Source organism: Suillus bovinus (genome assembly GCF_016758785.1).
Source record: "Suillus bovinus strain UH-Sbo-P2 chromosome Unknown EDB93scaffold_73, whole genome shotgun sequence".
Classification (NCBI taxonomy): domain Eukaryota; kingdom Fungi; phylum Basidiomycota; class Agaricomycetes; order Boletales; family Suillaceae; genus Suillus; species Suillus bovinus.
The window spans coordinates 78,305-92,280 of record NW_024542129.1 but is presented as its reverse complement, the minus strand read 5'-3'; the positions used below and the strand labels follow the sequence as shown (position 1 = coordinate 92,280).

Below are 13,976 nucleotides of genomic sequence, written 5' to 3'. Positions count from 1 at the left end.
AGAGAAAATATGATGCCCTGAGCAAGGTTCGAACTTGCGACCTCAGGATTACCCGGTAGCGATGCCGGTCACACGAACAGTATGAGACCTGCGCTCTAACCAACTGAGCCATCAGGGCTTATGATGAGCCGGCGTGATAACACTACTGAGGTTGGGGCTGAAAATATTCTCTAGCACGTGACGAAAACGCGTTGAGCGCGTGACGTCACATATACTGTGTCACCTCCCACCAGCTGCAATCCTCCGATCTCAAATCATGCGTATCCTCGCACTCTCTGACTGCAAACTAGAAAGGAACATGCCTCCTGAAGAAATCGGAGATATTCATACGAATATCCTGCTTGCTCCAATGCCTGCTCCTCCTACGAAGATTCCATTCATCACACTCGACGCCGACCTTGTGACGGATTCTATGGCCGCCAGGTTGTGCATTAGCCTGGTTGGTCATGTTCTGTTTCTGAAGAGTCAGGTTCCTTTGTAAGCTTAAGCACTGGCAATCAAATCGTCTGCTGATTTTTATATAGTCCTGTTATACAGATGGCACGGATGCCTGGTGGCGATGTAGGTGCCCTGCCAATTTATCTGACTTTAGCGCTGACGAACCAAAGACAACGTCTAGAGCTGCGAAGAAGCGTCAGGAGCTTCTCAATTCATTTGATACCCTCGCGTCACACCTCAATACGACATTTACAGCACTCTCTACGGCGTTTGCTTCCCACAGCGGGACGAAAGATGCTCGAAGTTCTGGTCGTGCCTACCTTGCAGTTGTTCTCGGTTCTACACCTGGATCTGCCAAATGCAGGGTAATGGTTGGTGTGGATGCTCTGGAAGCAAAGGTCTGGGGAAAACGAGATGATTGCTTGAATGTCCCATCTGGACATGAGGGTGAGGGAGCGGAGGATGACAACGACAAAAGTGACATTGAAGACGAGTCTGACTCGGACAATGACAGTGATGGCGATGCTGCCTCACTCGAATGCAATGACGGCGATAGCAGTGATAGTTTGGGCGATGAAGAAGCAATTTCGGAAACGGAAACCGAAGGATCTTCTCAAGCACCTTCCCCACCGCTATCTAGGACACCTTCGCCCTCCTCTTCTCCCCCTCCTCCACCACCCCTACCACCTCCGACTTATGCTCAAGAACTCGAAGCCCTCCGCGCCGCTGAACGCCTGCTCTCTCGCACACTAGCAAGCGCGTGCGGAGAAAATGACGGACAGGGAATGGCTAGCGAAATGTGTCAGTAGTAACCATCTTAAAGCTTCATCTACGCCCTAACGCTGGTCCGGGAATAGCTCCGACTCAGACACACATAGTGCTGCGTGCTCCGCGAAAATTTATGCACCCAGCGTGGGTGCCTAGGCAAACACTCAGCGGTGCTTTTGACGCGCTGCTAGATCAGTTTCTTGAGGAATCTGGGGAACGTCAAACGAGAGATGATGTTAAGAAAAGAAAGAAAGGTGGAAAAGTCGAAGGTGTATGGATTCGCAGCCGACAGCGATTAACCGAAGATTCCGAAATAATATCGAGCCAAGAAATTTCAGAGGAGGATGAGATGATTTGGTGGACATGGGACGGGAGGCTTGTTGGATTTTCGGATTGGTGACATTCGAACATAATCTTCAGACGATTTGATCAGATGGTACTGGTTGCGACGCTTGTGGCCTGCAGGATAATTATCTGCTAGTGAATTGTACTGCCGTGCTATGAAGCTAATCCTTGGCCGGTCGACAATCTATGTAAAACGTTCGAATCATATCCATTGGGCCAAATCCCAAATCCAATTTCTCGAAGGTGTACTAGTACATATGGAGTTGGAGTTTGTTTGGTAACAGCTTTAGAAATAAACAACCTTCTGCTGACATAATATCGTGACAGTCACGATTGTCGCGTTTCAACGCGTTCTAGGGAAAAGCCATCATGAAAGCAACAAGCGCAACACCATCTACATCAGCACCTGTCGCTCACAACGCTCTACCACCACCATCCGCAACATCTAATGCTCGCTCTTCTAGAATCGCTCCTCACTCGCACATAAAAGGATTGGGGCTCACGGCAGATGGTCTCGCAGCACCTGATGGTGCAGGATTCATAGGCCAAACTAATGCTCGAGAGGTCATTATAACGTCTCTATATATTTGTCCTGGAAGTGACCAAGCTCATAGGCATGTGGAGTGGTGGTGGATCTCGTAAAATCCCGCAAATTTTCGGGACGCGCGCTCCTTCTCGTAGGCGCGCCGGGGACAGGAAAAACAGCCCTTGCTCTAGCAGTATCGCACGAGCTTGGTACCAAGGTACCATTTTGCCCGATGGTTGGATCTGAGGTGTACAGCACAGAGGTGAAGAAGACGGAGGTACTTGCAGAATCGTTCAGGAGAGCAATTGGTGAGTACCTTAGATGTTTGGAGTTCTTTATCGGGTTTCTTGTGAATACGCATTTTATGTTGTGCTGTAGATGGCATTGCCTGTGTCTGGGCTCGGATCTACGAATTCGCACTCAATGCATTCTTTTCCGACAGGTCTGCGGATAAAAGAAACCAAGGAGGTTTACGAAGGAGAGGTTACCGAACTTACGCCTGCAGAATCTGAGAACCCATTGAGCGGATACGGAAAGACAGTTTCGCATGTTATCGTTGGTCTCAAAACTGTCAAAGGTACCAAGCAGTTGCGACTAGATCCCACCATCTATGAAGCAATCCTAAAGGAAAAAATCGTGGTCGGTGATGTTATTTATGTAGAAGCCAACACCGGTGCAGTCAAGGTGCGTTGATATTGTTTGATCCAGCGTACACAGTTAATTTCTTTTCATGCAGAGAGTTGGACGATCTGATGCATATGCCTCCTCCTACGACCTCGAATCTGAGACATACGTGCCATTACCGAAGGGCGACGTTCATAAGCGCAAAGAGCTTGTCCAAGACGTTACTCTCGGTGATCTCGATGCCGCCAATGCGCGTCCGCAAGGTGGCCAAGACATCATGAGCGTCATGGGTAGCCTCGTGAAAAGCGGAAGGACGGAGGTGACAGACAAACTTCGAAGAGAAGTCAACAAGGTGGTCAAAGGCTACGTAGACCAGGGCGTTGCGGAGGTTGTTCCGGGCGTAGTTTTCATTGATGAGGTATCTATCTTCTCACGTTTCTGTAGGAGTGAGGCTGACCATTCCCCTTAGGTGCATATGTTAGATATCGAGTGCTTCACCTATCTGAATGCCCTCCTCGAATCACCCATGGCGCCTACTGTAATACTCGCTACCAATCGTGGAAATGCACTAGTACGAGGGACAACCGATGTCGTTTCACCTCATGGTATCCCTGTGGATCTGTTGGATAGGTTGGTCTGCAAACCTCATAGCAGACTTTTGACTGATTTGTCTCGTCAAGGTGTCTTATTGTGAAGACTGATGGATATAATCGCGAGCAGATTGGCAAGGTAGTACAGTTACGTGCGAATGTGGAAGGTCTCAAATTGGGTTCTGGGGTTCTGGAGCGAATAGCTGAGGAGGGTGAACGGGGATCGATGCGGTATGAGACATCTCAGTTAACAGTGAACCTCTCGTGACCGCCTTTACAGATATGCACTCCAGCTTCTTACGCCAGCTTCCATTCTCGCCGGTCTTTCTGGAAGAAACCAGATAGAAGTTGAGGATATTGGGGAGATGAATGAGTTGTTCTTAGATGCGAAAACTTCTGCAACTAATATTGGCGCGGACGGTGGTTTTGATGGGGGAAAGATGTGGTGAATATCGTTCCGTACTGACGGCTTCTCTCGTACGCTTTATATTATCTCGTTCATCTTGTTCATGGTTTTGGTGTGCTCAGATTACCTAAGCTGCCTCTCGTCTGAGAATGCCTTTTCTGGTGCTTATCATTTTGTCTCGAGTGGCCAAGAGTATGTACCTTAAGGAAGTCAGTAATTCAGCCCTGCGCTAAAACTGTGAGTCTCGAACAACTATAATCTGCTTCTGTTTCATCGTTTTTTTGGGGCATCCAGTGGGGAAATCAATGGGGAAACCCATCGATGCCCTGGACTCTTTTTTCACACTTGAGGCATCGCCTTCTTGCTTGAAATTCTTCCGACGGCAGTCCCTTGTGCTCCATAACCGTAGGGCGTATTTACCATAACGTGCTCGGTTTTTGACTGATGACCTGCACTTCCACGTTTAAAATACTTCTCCGGGAAGAACAAATACTCTGTCACCAAACTATGTTTACGGTTGATCATATTTTTAGAGGGAAGCCTTGTATTTCTCACGACTTCATCGACTCTCTATCCTCGTGCTCGACATTCCCGTAAGTGATGCATTTAAGCTCGTCACTTTTTTGGGCACGTTTCCCATGCAGCTGCGTTAATCGAACTTAACGAACGTGGTGATCAAGTGCAAGAGCTTGGACAGTCTGGCGCCCGGATCCGGTGTTCTCACAGACCGCAGCCACAGGTGCCACTGCGCTGGTTTTCCAGTCCTGCCTTTTACCAGGCACAAGTCATGTCAGCATGAGCTCGTGATATGTCTTATGCATCACATGTCGAACAGGTTTCGCACGTCGGGAGTGGAGCAAGAGCACAGGTGGGACGTCTCACACACCCAATTGGCTGAATACTACAATTGACTTTGCGGTCTTCCATTTCTCGCGTTACCATCCAGGGCAATCACGTAAGGATTGGCATTGGGCTCAACTTTGTACACAGTAAAGGTTTAGATCCCATGCTTAAGCTTCATTTTTCGGCTCGGTAGCCCCATGTTCAAATCGTTGTATTCGATATTTCATTATCCGCTGAGGACGGGGCTCGTGCCTCGCGAACTGGGGATTTTGTTTCCGAGTCAATGACGCGACCAGCACTCCAAGGCAGGTGCCCTTTTCTGTTCTCCAGATAACCCAGTGCTACTTTGCCAGGGAAAATTGCAACCCCGCGAAGACCAGAATACCCCATGCGCGTCAACTTACGACGCAACCTATCCGGAGTTTAACTTGGCTCCCTTTTTGGACCTTATTAACCCGAGGAAGCAACCGCACAGGTCATGAAACGCGCGGAACTGTATATAAGAGGTTTCGGTCAAGACAACTTTTTTAGCCTCGCATTTGCATCCCGACCACTGTATCATTTGGCACCTCGACGATCATCATGCCAAGACCTCTGCAAATGCCCTACATTTTCGAGGATCGGACAGCCCGTGTAACTGGCTCGGATTATGATGACATCTACGACCGCATGTTCATACGTGTCGTGCCTCATCCACGTTCTCCTGCCAGAGACGACGCCGTTTTGGCTATCTATAACATGGGACGCCGTTCAACCCGACACGGAGACACGCGGCATCTGGAGAGACAGCCTTCAGTGGTACTTGAGTTTGCAGAGGGTGCTGCAGGAGGACTAGGAAATATTTCCTTTTTCTACCCTCCTGCGCCCAGCATGACGATTCCGATGAACAGATACCTACGAAGAACGGCCTTTTTCGGAGGGTATGCTGTTCTCCTGTATTGCCGCAGCCAAACCTAATCTACCACAGATCTCTCTCCAGAAAATTCCGGGCGGGTGACGGCCGGGAATACAGATGGGAACACCAAAGCGCAGATGGCCACGAGTGGTCGGTACGTTGAACATGCTTTGTCCACCAACAAACCTAGATCCGTCTTTTCTATAGTGCATTTCAGAAGAAAATTACCTTGTCGCTCATTATGATCTTCGTCAACCGCACATGCCAGCTTATGGCGTCTCCGGAAACACTCTGACCGTTCACGAATCATGTTGTCACCTTTCCATAGGTAGGTTGTTATTGTCTAGCCTTGCCCAGTGACTGACTCTACCATCAGACATTATGGCTTCGCTCCTCATCATGCGCTACATTGCAGAGCACAACCTGTAGATACACAGACCGTACCACATTTCATACTTACCTCAAAATTGCCCACCTCCAAGGCAAACTTCGCAGTCATGCTAATTACTTCATGCTGTAACATATCCCATTGTCATGGACAACGAATACTCAATGATCAGGCAGGATCTTCTTTACACCCTTTTCTTTCTTGCAATGAACAAGATTTGATGACCCCCCGTCCCCTTATTTCCGTCCTGCCTAATTGATCTGTTATCCTTACATTCGCGTAATACCGAGGGGAGTGAACTCGGCGGAACAAACCATTTAAAATGACAAAGAGCTTTTCCCACAAACCAGATTGCCAGGCGGTGAAATGATTGATTTTTAAGGGAAGTTACATATGGTATCGACTAGAACCCAGATCGTAGGTGAACCTACACACCTGGGCCACTCTAGATCAACACTAACCTGAAGATGACAGCATCTAGTTAGCGACATTGCCTGGTGTAAAGTATTCAGGTAATATGAAGGCCAGCTTCTTGATATCCTCTTGGTCCTGTTCGCCAGTTCTCGGCATGATAGAGAAACGCATGCTGCCCTTTTCTTCAGTCAGAATATCCCCATCTAACGCGGCAGCGTGAAGATCTTCGAGAACGGTAGCCGCAACATGCCTCGATGTGTTAGCGTTATCCTGCAGGGTCTTGAATACTTCTGCGGCAGTGACTGCCTCCGAATGGGGGCGCCACGAATCATAGTCTGTGGCAGTTGCTATCAACGCATAGCTAGATAGTTCCTCAGTCAAGTCGAAGCAAATCGAGCGGTCAAGTCACCTTAGTTCCGCCTCACGAGCTAACTTGGCCTCAGGCAAAGCGCTCATGTTGATGAGATCCCCACCCCACGCTCGATACATGACGCTCTCCGCCCTGGTAGAGAACTGGGGACCTTCCATGCAAACGATGCACTTGTTCTTGTGGAGAACCACTCCCCTGCCTTCGTCTGCAAGAGCCTTCTCTACTCTTACCTCCAGCCAGCGAATCAACTTCACGCTATAGGGATCACCAAATGCAGCATGAGCGACTATCTTCGTGCCCTCGAAGAAGCTGGCTGGACGTATGCCCTTTGTGCGATCGATGATCTGAGTAGGAATAGCAAAAGATCCTGGGGCGATCTCTTCGCGGAGCGAGCCAACAGCACTGAATGCAAGAATAACTCGAACTCCCAAGGACTTCAACGCTGCGATGTTGGCGCGAGAAGGGACTGCTGACGGTGCAATCGAATGGTGATGCCCGTGACGGGCCAGGAAGGCGATCTTTGAGCCTGAAGGTAGTGAACAAATGGTGATGGGCGAAGATGGGTGTCCCCAAGGCTGAAAAGACAGCAATGCAGATCGGTCAGGATCATGAAGATTCTTAGAGGATGAAAACGAACAGTCTCTGGGTTAACTTTCTCCCTGAGGTGTTTGTCATAAGCTACAGAACATAGCTTTCATGTTGCAACTCACACGAAAGTCAGGTTATCAAGGTGGTATAGTCCACTACCACCGATAACACCGACGAGCACTGTGAAGTTATCATGAGGAGTTGAATATGCGGTGGAAGACAATAATGCTAACCATCCTTGGAAGTCATGGTATCAGAAAAAGCACGGAAATTTCAATCTGCGATATTGGAGACATTTTTTTTGGCAAGTGAAAACGTTCGAACAATCGTAGTGAGATAAGGACAAGTACCAAATTATGTAACTTCGAATTATTACACGCGTAAGTATAGTAGAGAGTCAAGCTCCCATGACAGTTTCTGCATATTATTCTCAACTTTCAAGCCAAATACGACGTGATCCTCTAGCGCAAATCCCATACTAGAACACACACCGCGTAGTGATGGAGGACAGTATCAAGGCAAGATTGCACAACTTTCCAGCTACCACTCATGATGACTCGTGAGGGTTCCACCTTACGACCCGTTCCTCTTCCTTCCTGCACTGGATAGCATCCACTCTCAGTCATTAATAGAGCGGCCTGCCCTTGCGCAGCAGGTGGTCCTCGTGACAAGAAGAGAGATCCAAGCCCGGGTGAGGTTTACTTCCCCGAGTCGCATTCCCTCCTACTAATGTTAGAATCGCAGCTCATCTTGACTCACTTTTGTACAGGTAGGGGTCACTATCGGGGTCAGGTTGCCCCTCCAGAACTTCCACCCAAAAGTATTCACTTGCATCAGAGCAGACATTTTTCTCATTCTCATGACTTACACAATTACACAAGAACGCCCACAAAGTTCTGTTCTTCGACGCAATACCAGCTGTGACATAGCCCAGATCTTTCCAGATTCCATCAGGCCATCATTCATCTGACAGCCGTCGGCGTCGTTCACCATAGCCAGTCGCGATTCTTTTCTCCATCGAGCATAATCACGACCTTATTTTTCCCTTCAGCCCATGGAACCAACTGTGAATTGGGACAACCAAGGGACAACAGAGTCGAATCTAAATACCATCAGATTCACTACCATGATGCCATCATAGCATCAAGCTTTGAGTCCCGCCCATCATAATTTCACAAACGAGTGGGTGTATCGGTTCGTCTACTACTCTAAGACTCCGATTATGGCTGTTTTTATATCTACATATCACCCAATCAATACCCATAATCACCAAATTATTTTTTCCACTCCGCAGTCGACGAAGGACTCGGACGAACGAACGAAAGAAGGATTTGGATTTGCTTAGAAATACGTTGCAACATCGTCGTCAGTAGTGGTTCGAATCTTATGCTAGATGTAGCGTGAAAGATATCATTCGTTGTTAGTTCACTATGATCTACATCGATAGAGTGAATACGGTCGTCCTATTTACACGACAATCATAGCCCGTGCTTCCATAATCGTAACAATGTCTGTGGCAGACGGCCGAGACGCTGCATGTGGTAACCAGCATTTCTGCATAAAGTCCCAGTCCTCGTCGATGATAACGGGTACAACCGGCCTTCGAGGCGTGATCCCTTGTAATACTTGACCAACTAGAGCAGCAGTATGGGGGATGTAGTGGTATGGGATCTTTCCTTCCAGTACCTGAAACAGTGAATGAGCACATTGGGCATTAGTATGTTTGTGCCATCGAACATTGGGAGCGTGGATTCAAACACGCACATACCTGAAGCATGATTCCTCCGAAAGAGTATACATCGCTTGCCTGAGAGAGCATGGATGGCACGTCGCTGGCATCCGCCCTCAGGTATTCGGGTGCTATCCAGTGCAGAGTGCCTCCAGGAGCGGTAGGTAATAAGGCTTGGCTTATTCTCGCTGGAACGAGAGCAGATAAACCAAAATCGGTGATGCGTGCTTTTCCATCGTCATCGACAAGGACGTTGAACTAAAGGGTTTAAGTTGAGCAGTCACAAACTCGGTGAAGGCGTACGTACGCCACTCAAGTCTCCATGGACAATCAGCTGCGAATGGACTACCGGATCTGCGTCAGCTATGTTTCATGTGAATTGCAAACATTGGACCAACGATATTCAAGGCCGCGAGCTACATCCCTAAGCTAAAGCGTCTTTGGTACCGTAGCCGTTATGAGGCAACGACTTCAACGCACCAGTGCATACTGTTGGCCACGAGGAAGTTCCTTGTGTCGATTCTGCAGATATTCTGTCAGGGTGCCATTCTTTAGCCACGGCGAAACCAGGGCGGGAAGAACCCCGAATTGACATGCAACTCCCCAGAGAGGTACAATATTCTCATGATTGAGTGTCGACGATATCTTGATTTCCCGAAAAAAGCGCTGGCAAGTAACTAGTCAGTGGAATGAGGATACAAGACATTTCTACCAACATTGGTCAATCTAGGTATCTCGATCCCTCCCATTGGCCTAGACACCTTGACTGCGACCTAGACACTGTTGGAAAAGTGACAGGAATCGCCTATTTAACACTCACATCAACGCATCCACGAGGGACCTGGTAATGGGAAACAGCTTGCTGTACGAGCACGGTCGTCGAGTCCAAGACAAGCTGGCATCTGTGGACATCCGCATATCCACCAGAGTTCGTGGGGTATTTATTGATCCGACGGATAGAATTTGTTAAATCAGCCGCACTATGGTCGGTAAGTACGGAGACAGGCGTGCACGAGCGAGAATCTACCCAATGCTTTGGACTACAAAAAAGCAAAAAACATCCTCGATCGCCGGACGGGCCTCGCTTTCAACTGACAGACATTGTTGCCCAAAGGTCAAATACATTTCATTGACCTCCGATTTATCAGTAATTTCAACCCTCCAGCTCTGAGCACGTGGCTTAAACATACCTGTTCCATGTGGAAGGGCAGTACACCTTTGACTCTTTCTGGAAAAACTTTGCTGGCATCGCGAATCCACGAATAAGGTATCTTTCCTAACAGCACCTAGAGAATATTAGGTGATATGGGTGCTTAGAGTAGTTCGAGAACACACCTGGATCATGAGACAGCCAAACGAGTAAATATCTCCAGCCTTGCTCGATTTCAAGGCTCCTGCATCTACGATATGAGTGAGGAATTCAGGCGCAATGTACCTCAGTTCAAATGTATTTGCTAAACCAGACATAGAGGTTTGTCCTCGTGCAAAAATCTGGGAGAGACGACCAAAGTGAGCAAGGTAGACCTTGCCAGAGCCGTCAAGGAACACGTTATCCTGGGAATGTCGTCAGCGCATGATAATTGGCGTCCACACAATTTACACTTGTCAAAGAACCATGAGCGATGCCATAATCGTGCACTTGAAACTAGCCGTAAGTCCATGGCTGACATTCAAGAATGACACTAACAGTGCTTAAGCGCAGAAACCACTTGGTTTAACTGTCATCCAGCTCAGACACAATCATGCTGCTCGAGTAATGGGCTTACAATGTCAGTTTTCCTGGTTGCTGACAAACAGGAGAATTCCCGTTGTAGATAGTCCGTCAGCGAGCCGTTGGCCATCCATGGAGACATAAAAGCAGGAAGAGGGTTGAAGTAAGGGATTGTGCCATACAGGGGCAGGATGTTATGGTGTGACGACTTGGCCCAGGCAGCAGCCTCCTGATTAATCATCTATTAGATAGGAGGCATGGTAAATTCTGTCACACTAGCGCAACACGCCAAAACTTGACACTAACCTCGATTATTTGTTTGACTTCATCTTTATTGCCCGTAAGAGGAACCCTAACTGATTTGACCGCAACCTGAAACAAATAAATTATGGCTTTGTACACACAAGAATACACTGACTTCAGTTTCCTGCGAGTTCTTGCGCCAACTGCATTTCCAGATATCGCCCAGACCCCCTGTCACGGTGCCGCGATGCTCGTATGTTGTGATAACCTGATTAGGTAGTTCTCGGAGGTTGTAGAACAAAGGCCAGTCATGAACAAGTGGAAACATCCCAGCAATGAACTCTAGAGTCTCCTCTACTGATGGGCGAGATTCGGGATCGATTAACCAACACCGCCGCATGTAAGCAAGATGATGTGCTTGAATTTGCAAGGTGTTGTTAATGGGCTCTTGGTATTTGAACTTGCATGCAATAACTTGCAGGGCAGTTTTGATCCACCAGTAAGGTAGTTTCCCGTATAACACCTGCATTGCCATATCAGTAACACAGACAAGCGAAATAAGAGACTTACCTGAAGCATGAGACACCCAAGAGAATATATATCACTCGACTTGGCGGCGCACGGCACGGTGCCATGTATGAGCTCTGGAGCAGCCCAGCGAACTGAACCGGTATGATAGGAGAATGCCGGGTTAGACTCCAACATGATATTCGAGATACCGAAGTCTGCAATGCGCGGGGATCCATCGACAGCAACTAGGATATTATTCTACAATCATGATAAGACGATCAGGGATACATAGAAGAGTAAACTTACACTAGTTAAGTCACCATGAATCACGTCATGGTCGTGAACTGGTCCACAATCAGTTACGTCGTTTACCTCCACGGTTAATTCATTCCTGCTCACGATACTTGAGACCTTCCACAATTTGCTTGAGCTGTTAAGAAGAGCGATAAATTATTATCACAGGCCTTGAAAACAAGCTCACCAGGGTAAGGTTATCCATTGCCGTTAGATCAGCATGATCAAGGTAGGATATCAAAGCCCCGTTTGACATCCAGGGGGTGACGACAGCACGGAATGAACCGAAATCTTTTACAGTGCCATACAGGGGTATTACATACCGGTGCTTTAATATGGTCCAGATCCTGAGTTCCCGGTCAAGTTTCTGCGTTCGAAGAACATTAAATCCAGATACGTGGCAATTTCAGAAGCTACCCAAACATACACGGTTGATCCTGTCGACTTCAGCGTCAGTTAAACTTGTGAACCGTAGAGATTTGACTGCAACCTAAACATTATACATTGAGTATATCTATAGAGAAGGCGGATGAGTATGAAGTACTTCTTCCTGGCTTGCGCCCCTATTCAAAATACATTTCCAAACTTCTCCAAGACCACCCGAAGCGGTCGGGTAATTGCTTCCCCTGATGATCATGCTTGGGTCGATTTCGAAAAGACCGTCGATTGGTGGCTTAAGAGACATCTCCTGAACCTCAATTGCGGAGGGTTGCTCGACTGGAGCACCAGCAGCAAACGGTTGGCCACGGCGCCGTAGGCGCCGAATCTGTTATTAGTAATGGTGAGTTGATTCAACGAACGTATATTGAATTAGACTCGAAGTACAAGCTCAGGAAACTTCCAGTTTACAAGACTTGGCATACTGATATAAAAAATGCAGAACTGATTGCAAAGATGATGGGTTGTAGCTGGTTTGGAAGGTGTGTGAACAGTGGTGAAGGACCGCATCCAGCCCAACTTTGTATTTGTGTGATGGGAACGCGGATGCGGCGTGGCTATTTTTAACCTTACTCGGGTATAACCTATCAGTTCGCACAAACAGACATATACAACCCCTGTCTAGTCATCACCTTGCTTGCAAGGTCATATGGTACTAGCACACACCCGTTGTGCCTTCGGCACAGGAAGCAAAAAGAGCGCTTCGCGCTCTTTGTTGGCTTCCTGGCCTTCGGCTTCATCCTACTTTGGGTATTTTAATAATTATTTTAGGTCTTGAAATAAATTATATTGTATTCATCAAGTTGAGCATGATATATTACATTCAGATATATTGAACCCTCCTGTTCTCAGCAGGACATACTGCGCTACAGTGCTACAAAGCACTTTGTAGCAAATTATGTTCCCCTCATAAGTTCTCTGATTTTCCCATTCTCCTGTTTCCCTGTTCTCTGTGCAAATGAGAAAAGTAAAAGTAAAATTGAATGTGTTGATCCCATCTCACTTGTCCTCCTGTCCTGTTGTCCCCCCGTCCTGTTGTCCTCCTCCCGTCCTGTTGTCCTCCTCCCGTCCTGTTGGTCCTCCTCCCGTCCTGTTGTCCTCCTCCCGTCCTGTTGTCCTCCTCCCGTCCTGTTGTCCTCCTCCCGTCTGTTGTCCTCCTCCCGTCCTGTTGTCCTCCTCCCGTCCTGTTGTCCTCCTCCTTCCTGTTGTCCTCCTCCCGTCCTGTTGTCCTCCTCCCGTCCTGTTGTCCTCCTCCCGTCCTGTTGTCCTCCTCCCGTCCTGTTGTCCTCCCGTCCTGTTGTCCTCCTCCCGTCCTGTTGTCCTCCTCCCGTCCTGTTGTCCTCCTCCCGTCCGTTGTCCTCCCCCGTCCTGTTGTCCTCCTCCCGTCCTGTTGTCCTCCTCCGTCCTGTTGTCCTCCTCCCGTCCTGTTGTCCTGTTCTCCCATTTTTCCCATTCTTCCATTTTCTGTTTCTCCTGTTTTCTTGTTCTCTGTTCTCTTGTTCTCCAATTTCCTCTCTTTTCTTGTTCTCCCATCTCCCCCATTCTCCTATTCTCATTTCCCATTTCTCAATTTTCTTTTCTTATAGTAGTCAAATTATTGTATATAATTTGAATTTCATGAATAATAAATGTTTTTAAATGCGTGCTGCCCTAATGGGCAGCGGACGCTCGAAATCACGTGACAACCACGCAAGTTTCCAAATCGAGCTTTAAGCGAGGTAAGCGAAAACCACATGGCGTTTAGCGAATCTAAGTGTATCTTAGCGGCCCAAGCGACCCAAGCGAAAACCACGCGAGCGACTGTTCTCTCCCGCCACCGTTCTCCCTTACTTTATAGACTAGCACACACCCGTTGT

The 13,976-nt window shown here is 47.9% G+C and overlaps 7 protein-coding genes and 1 non-coding gene across 8 annotated transcripts; 3 read left to right on the top strand and 5 right to left on the bottom strand.

Annotated features, from left to right (window-relative positions):
* Positions 1-13: 13 nt before the first annotated feature.
* Positions 14-118, bottom strand: EDB93DRAFT_t97. The gene has a single exon. It is a non-coding gene; the product is annotated as a tRNA-Met (tRNA).
* A 231-nt stretch (positions 119-349) lies between these two features.
* On the top strand, positions 350-1,606 carry EDB93DRAFT_1092518 (uncharacterized protein; the record flags this gene model as incomplete). Its single annotated transcript, XM_041446439.1, has 4 exons — positions 350-477; positions 525-561; positions 609-1,239; positions 1,296-1,606. 4 exons carry the CDS (start codon positions 350-352, stop codon positions 1,604-1,606), a joined length of 1,107 nt encoding a protein of 368 aa, XP_041303588.1.
* Positions 1,607-1,882: 276 nt separating this feature from the next.
* Positions 1,883-3,963, top strand: EDB93DRAFT_1171776 (TIP49 C-terminus-domain-containing protein). Its single transcript, XM_041450371.1, has 7 exons — positions 1,883-2,115; positions 2,166-2,385; positions 2,520-2,761; positions 2,814-3,119; positions 3,171-3,331; positions 3,382-3,522; positions 3,572-3,963. The coding sequence occupies exons 1-7, from the start codon at positions 1,921-1,923 to the stop codon at positions 3,738-3,740; spliced, it is 1,434 nt and encodes a 477-aa protein (XP_041303587.1). The 5' UTR covers positions 1,883-1,920; the 3' UTR covers positions 3,741-3,963.
* Positions 3,964-5,026: 1,063 nt separating this feature from the next.
* On the top strand, positions 5,027-6,158 carry EDB93DRAFT_836192 (uncharacterized protein). Its single transcript, XM_041457648.1, has 4 exons — positions 5,027-5,460; positions 5,508-5,589; positions 5,643-5,763; positions 5,812-6,158. The coding sequence occupies exons 1-4, from the start codon at positions 5,123-5,125 to the stop codon at positions 5,862-5,864; spliced, it is 594 nt and encodes a 197-aa protein (XP_041303586.1). The 5' UTR covers positions 5,027-5,122; the 3' UTR covers positions 5,865-6,158.
* Positions 6,159-6,173: 15 nt separating this feature from the next.
* On the bottom strand, positions 6,174-7,542 carry EDB93DRAFT_1171768 (nucleoside phosphorylase domain-containing protein). The gene is made up of 5 exons (XM_041450370.1): positions 7,429-7,542; positions 7,318-7,375; positions 7,245-7,266; positions 6,647-7,182; positions 6,174-6,598 (listed from the first exon to the last, which is right to left on the bottom strand). Exons 1-5 carry the CDS (start codon positions 7,442-7,444, stop codon positions 6,301-6,303), a joined length of 930 nt encoding a protein of 309 aa, XP_041303585.1. The 5' UTR covers positions 7,445-7,542; the 3' UTR covers positions 6,174-6,300.
* A 1,037-nt stretch (positions 7,543-8,579) lies between these two features.
* Positions 8,580-10,057, bottom strand: EDB93DRAFT_835967 (kinase-like domain-containing protein). Its single transcript, XM_041457647.1, has 7 exons — positions 9,952-10,057; positions 9,641-9,826; positions 9,405-9,590; positions 9,323-9,353; positions 9,232-9,269; positions 8,964-9,182; positions 8,580-8,881 (listed from the first exon to the last, which is right to left on the bottom strand). The coding sequence occupies exons 2-7, from the start codon at positions 9,671-9,673 to the stop codon at positions 8,663-8,665; spliced, it is 726 nt and encodes a 241-aa protein (XP_041303584.1). The 5' UTR covers positions 9,674-9,826; positions 9,952-10,057; the 3' UTR covers positions 8,580-8,662.
* On the bottom strand, positions 9,743-12,633 carry EDB93DRAFT_1171754 (kinase-like domain-containing protein; the record flags this gene model as incomplete). The annotated part of the gene is made up of 14 exons (XM_041450369.1): positions 9,743-10,210; positions 10,260-10,478; positions 10,525-10,562; positions 10,612-10,642; positions 10,691-10,876; positions 10,942-11,007; positions 11,054-11,401; positions 11,449-11,646; positions 11,695-11,732; positions 11,788-11,818; positions 11,870-12,049; positions 12,110-12,172; positions 12,227-12,448; positions 12,508-12,633. 14 exons carry the CDS (start codon positions 12,628-12,630, stop codon positions 10,040-10,042), a joined length of 1,914 nt encoding a protein of 637 aa, XP_041303583.1. The 3' UTR covers positions 9,743-10,039.
* A 486-nt stretch (positions 12,634-13,119) lies between these two features.
* EDB93DRAFT_1254401 (uncharacterized protein) lies at positions 13,120-13,581 on the bottom strand (the record flags this gene model as incomplete). Its single annotated transcript, XM_041453607.1, has 1 exon — positions 13,120-13,581. The coding sequence occupies one exon, from the start codon at positions 13,579-13,581 to the stop codon at positions 13,120-13,122; it is 462 nt and encodes a 153-aa protein (XP_041303582.1).
* Positions 13,582-13,976: the final 395 nt, after the last annotated feature.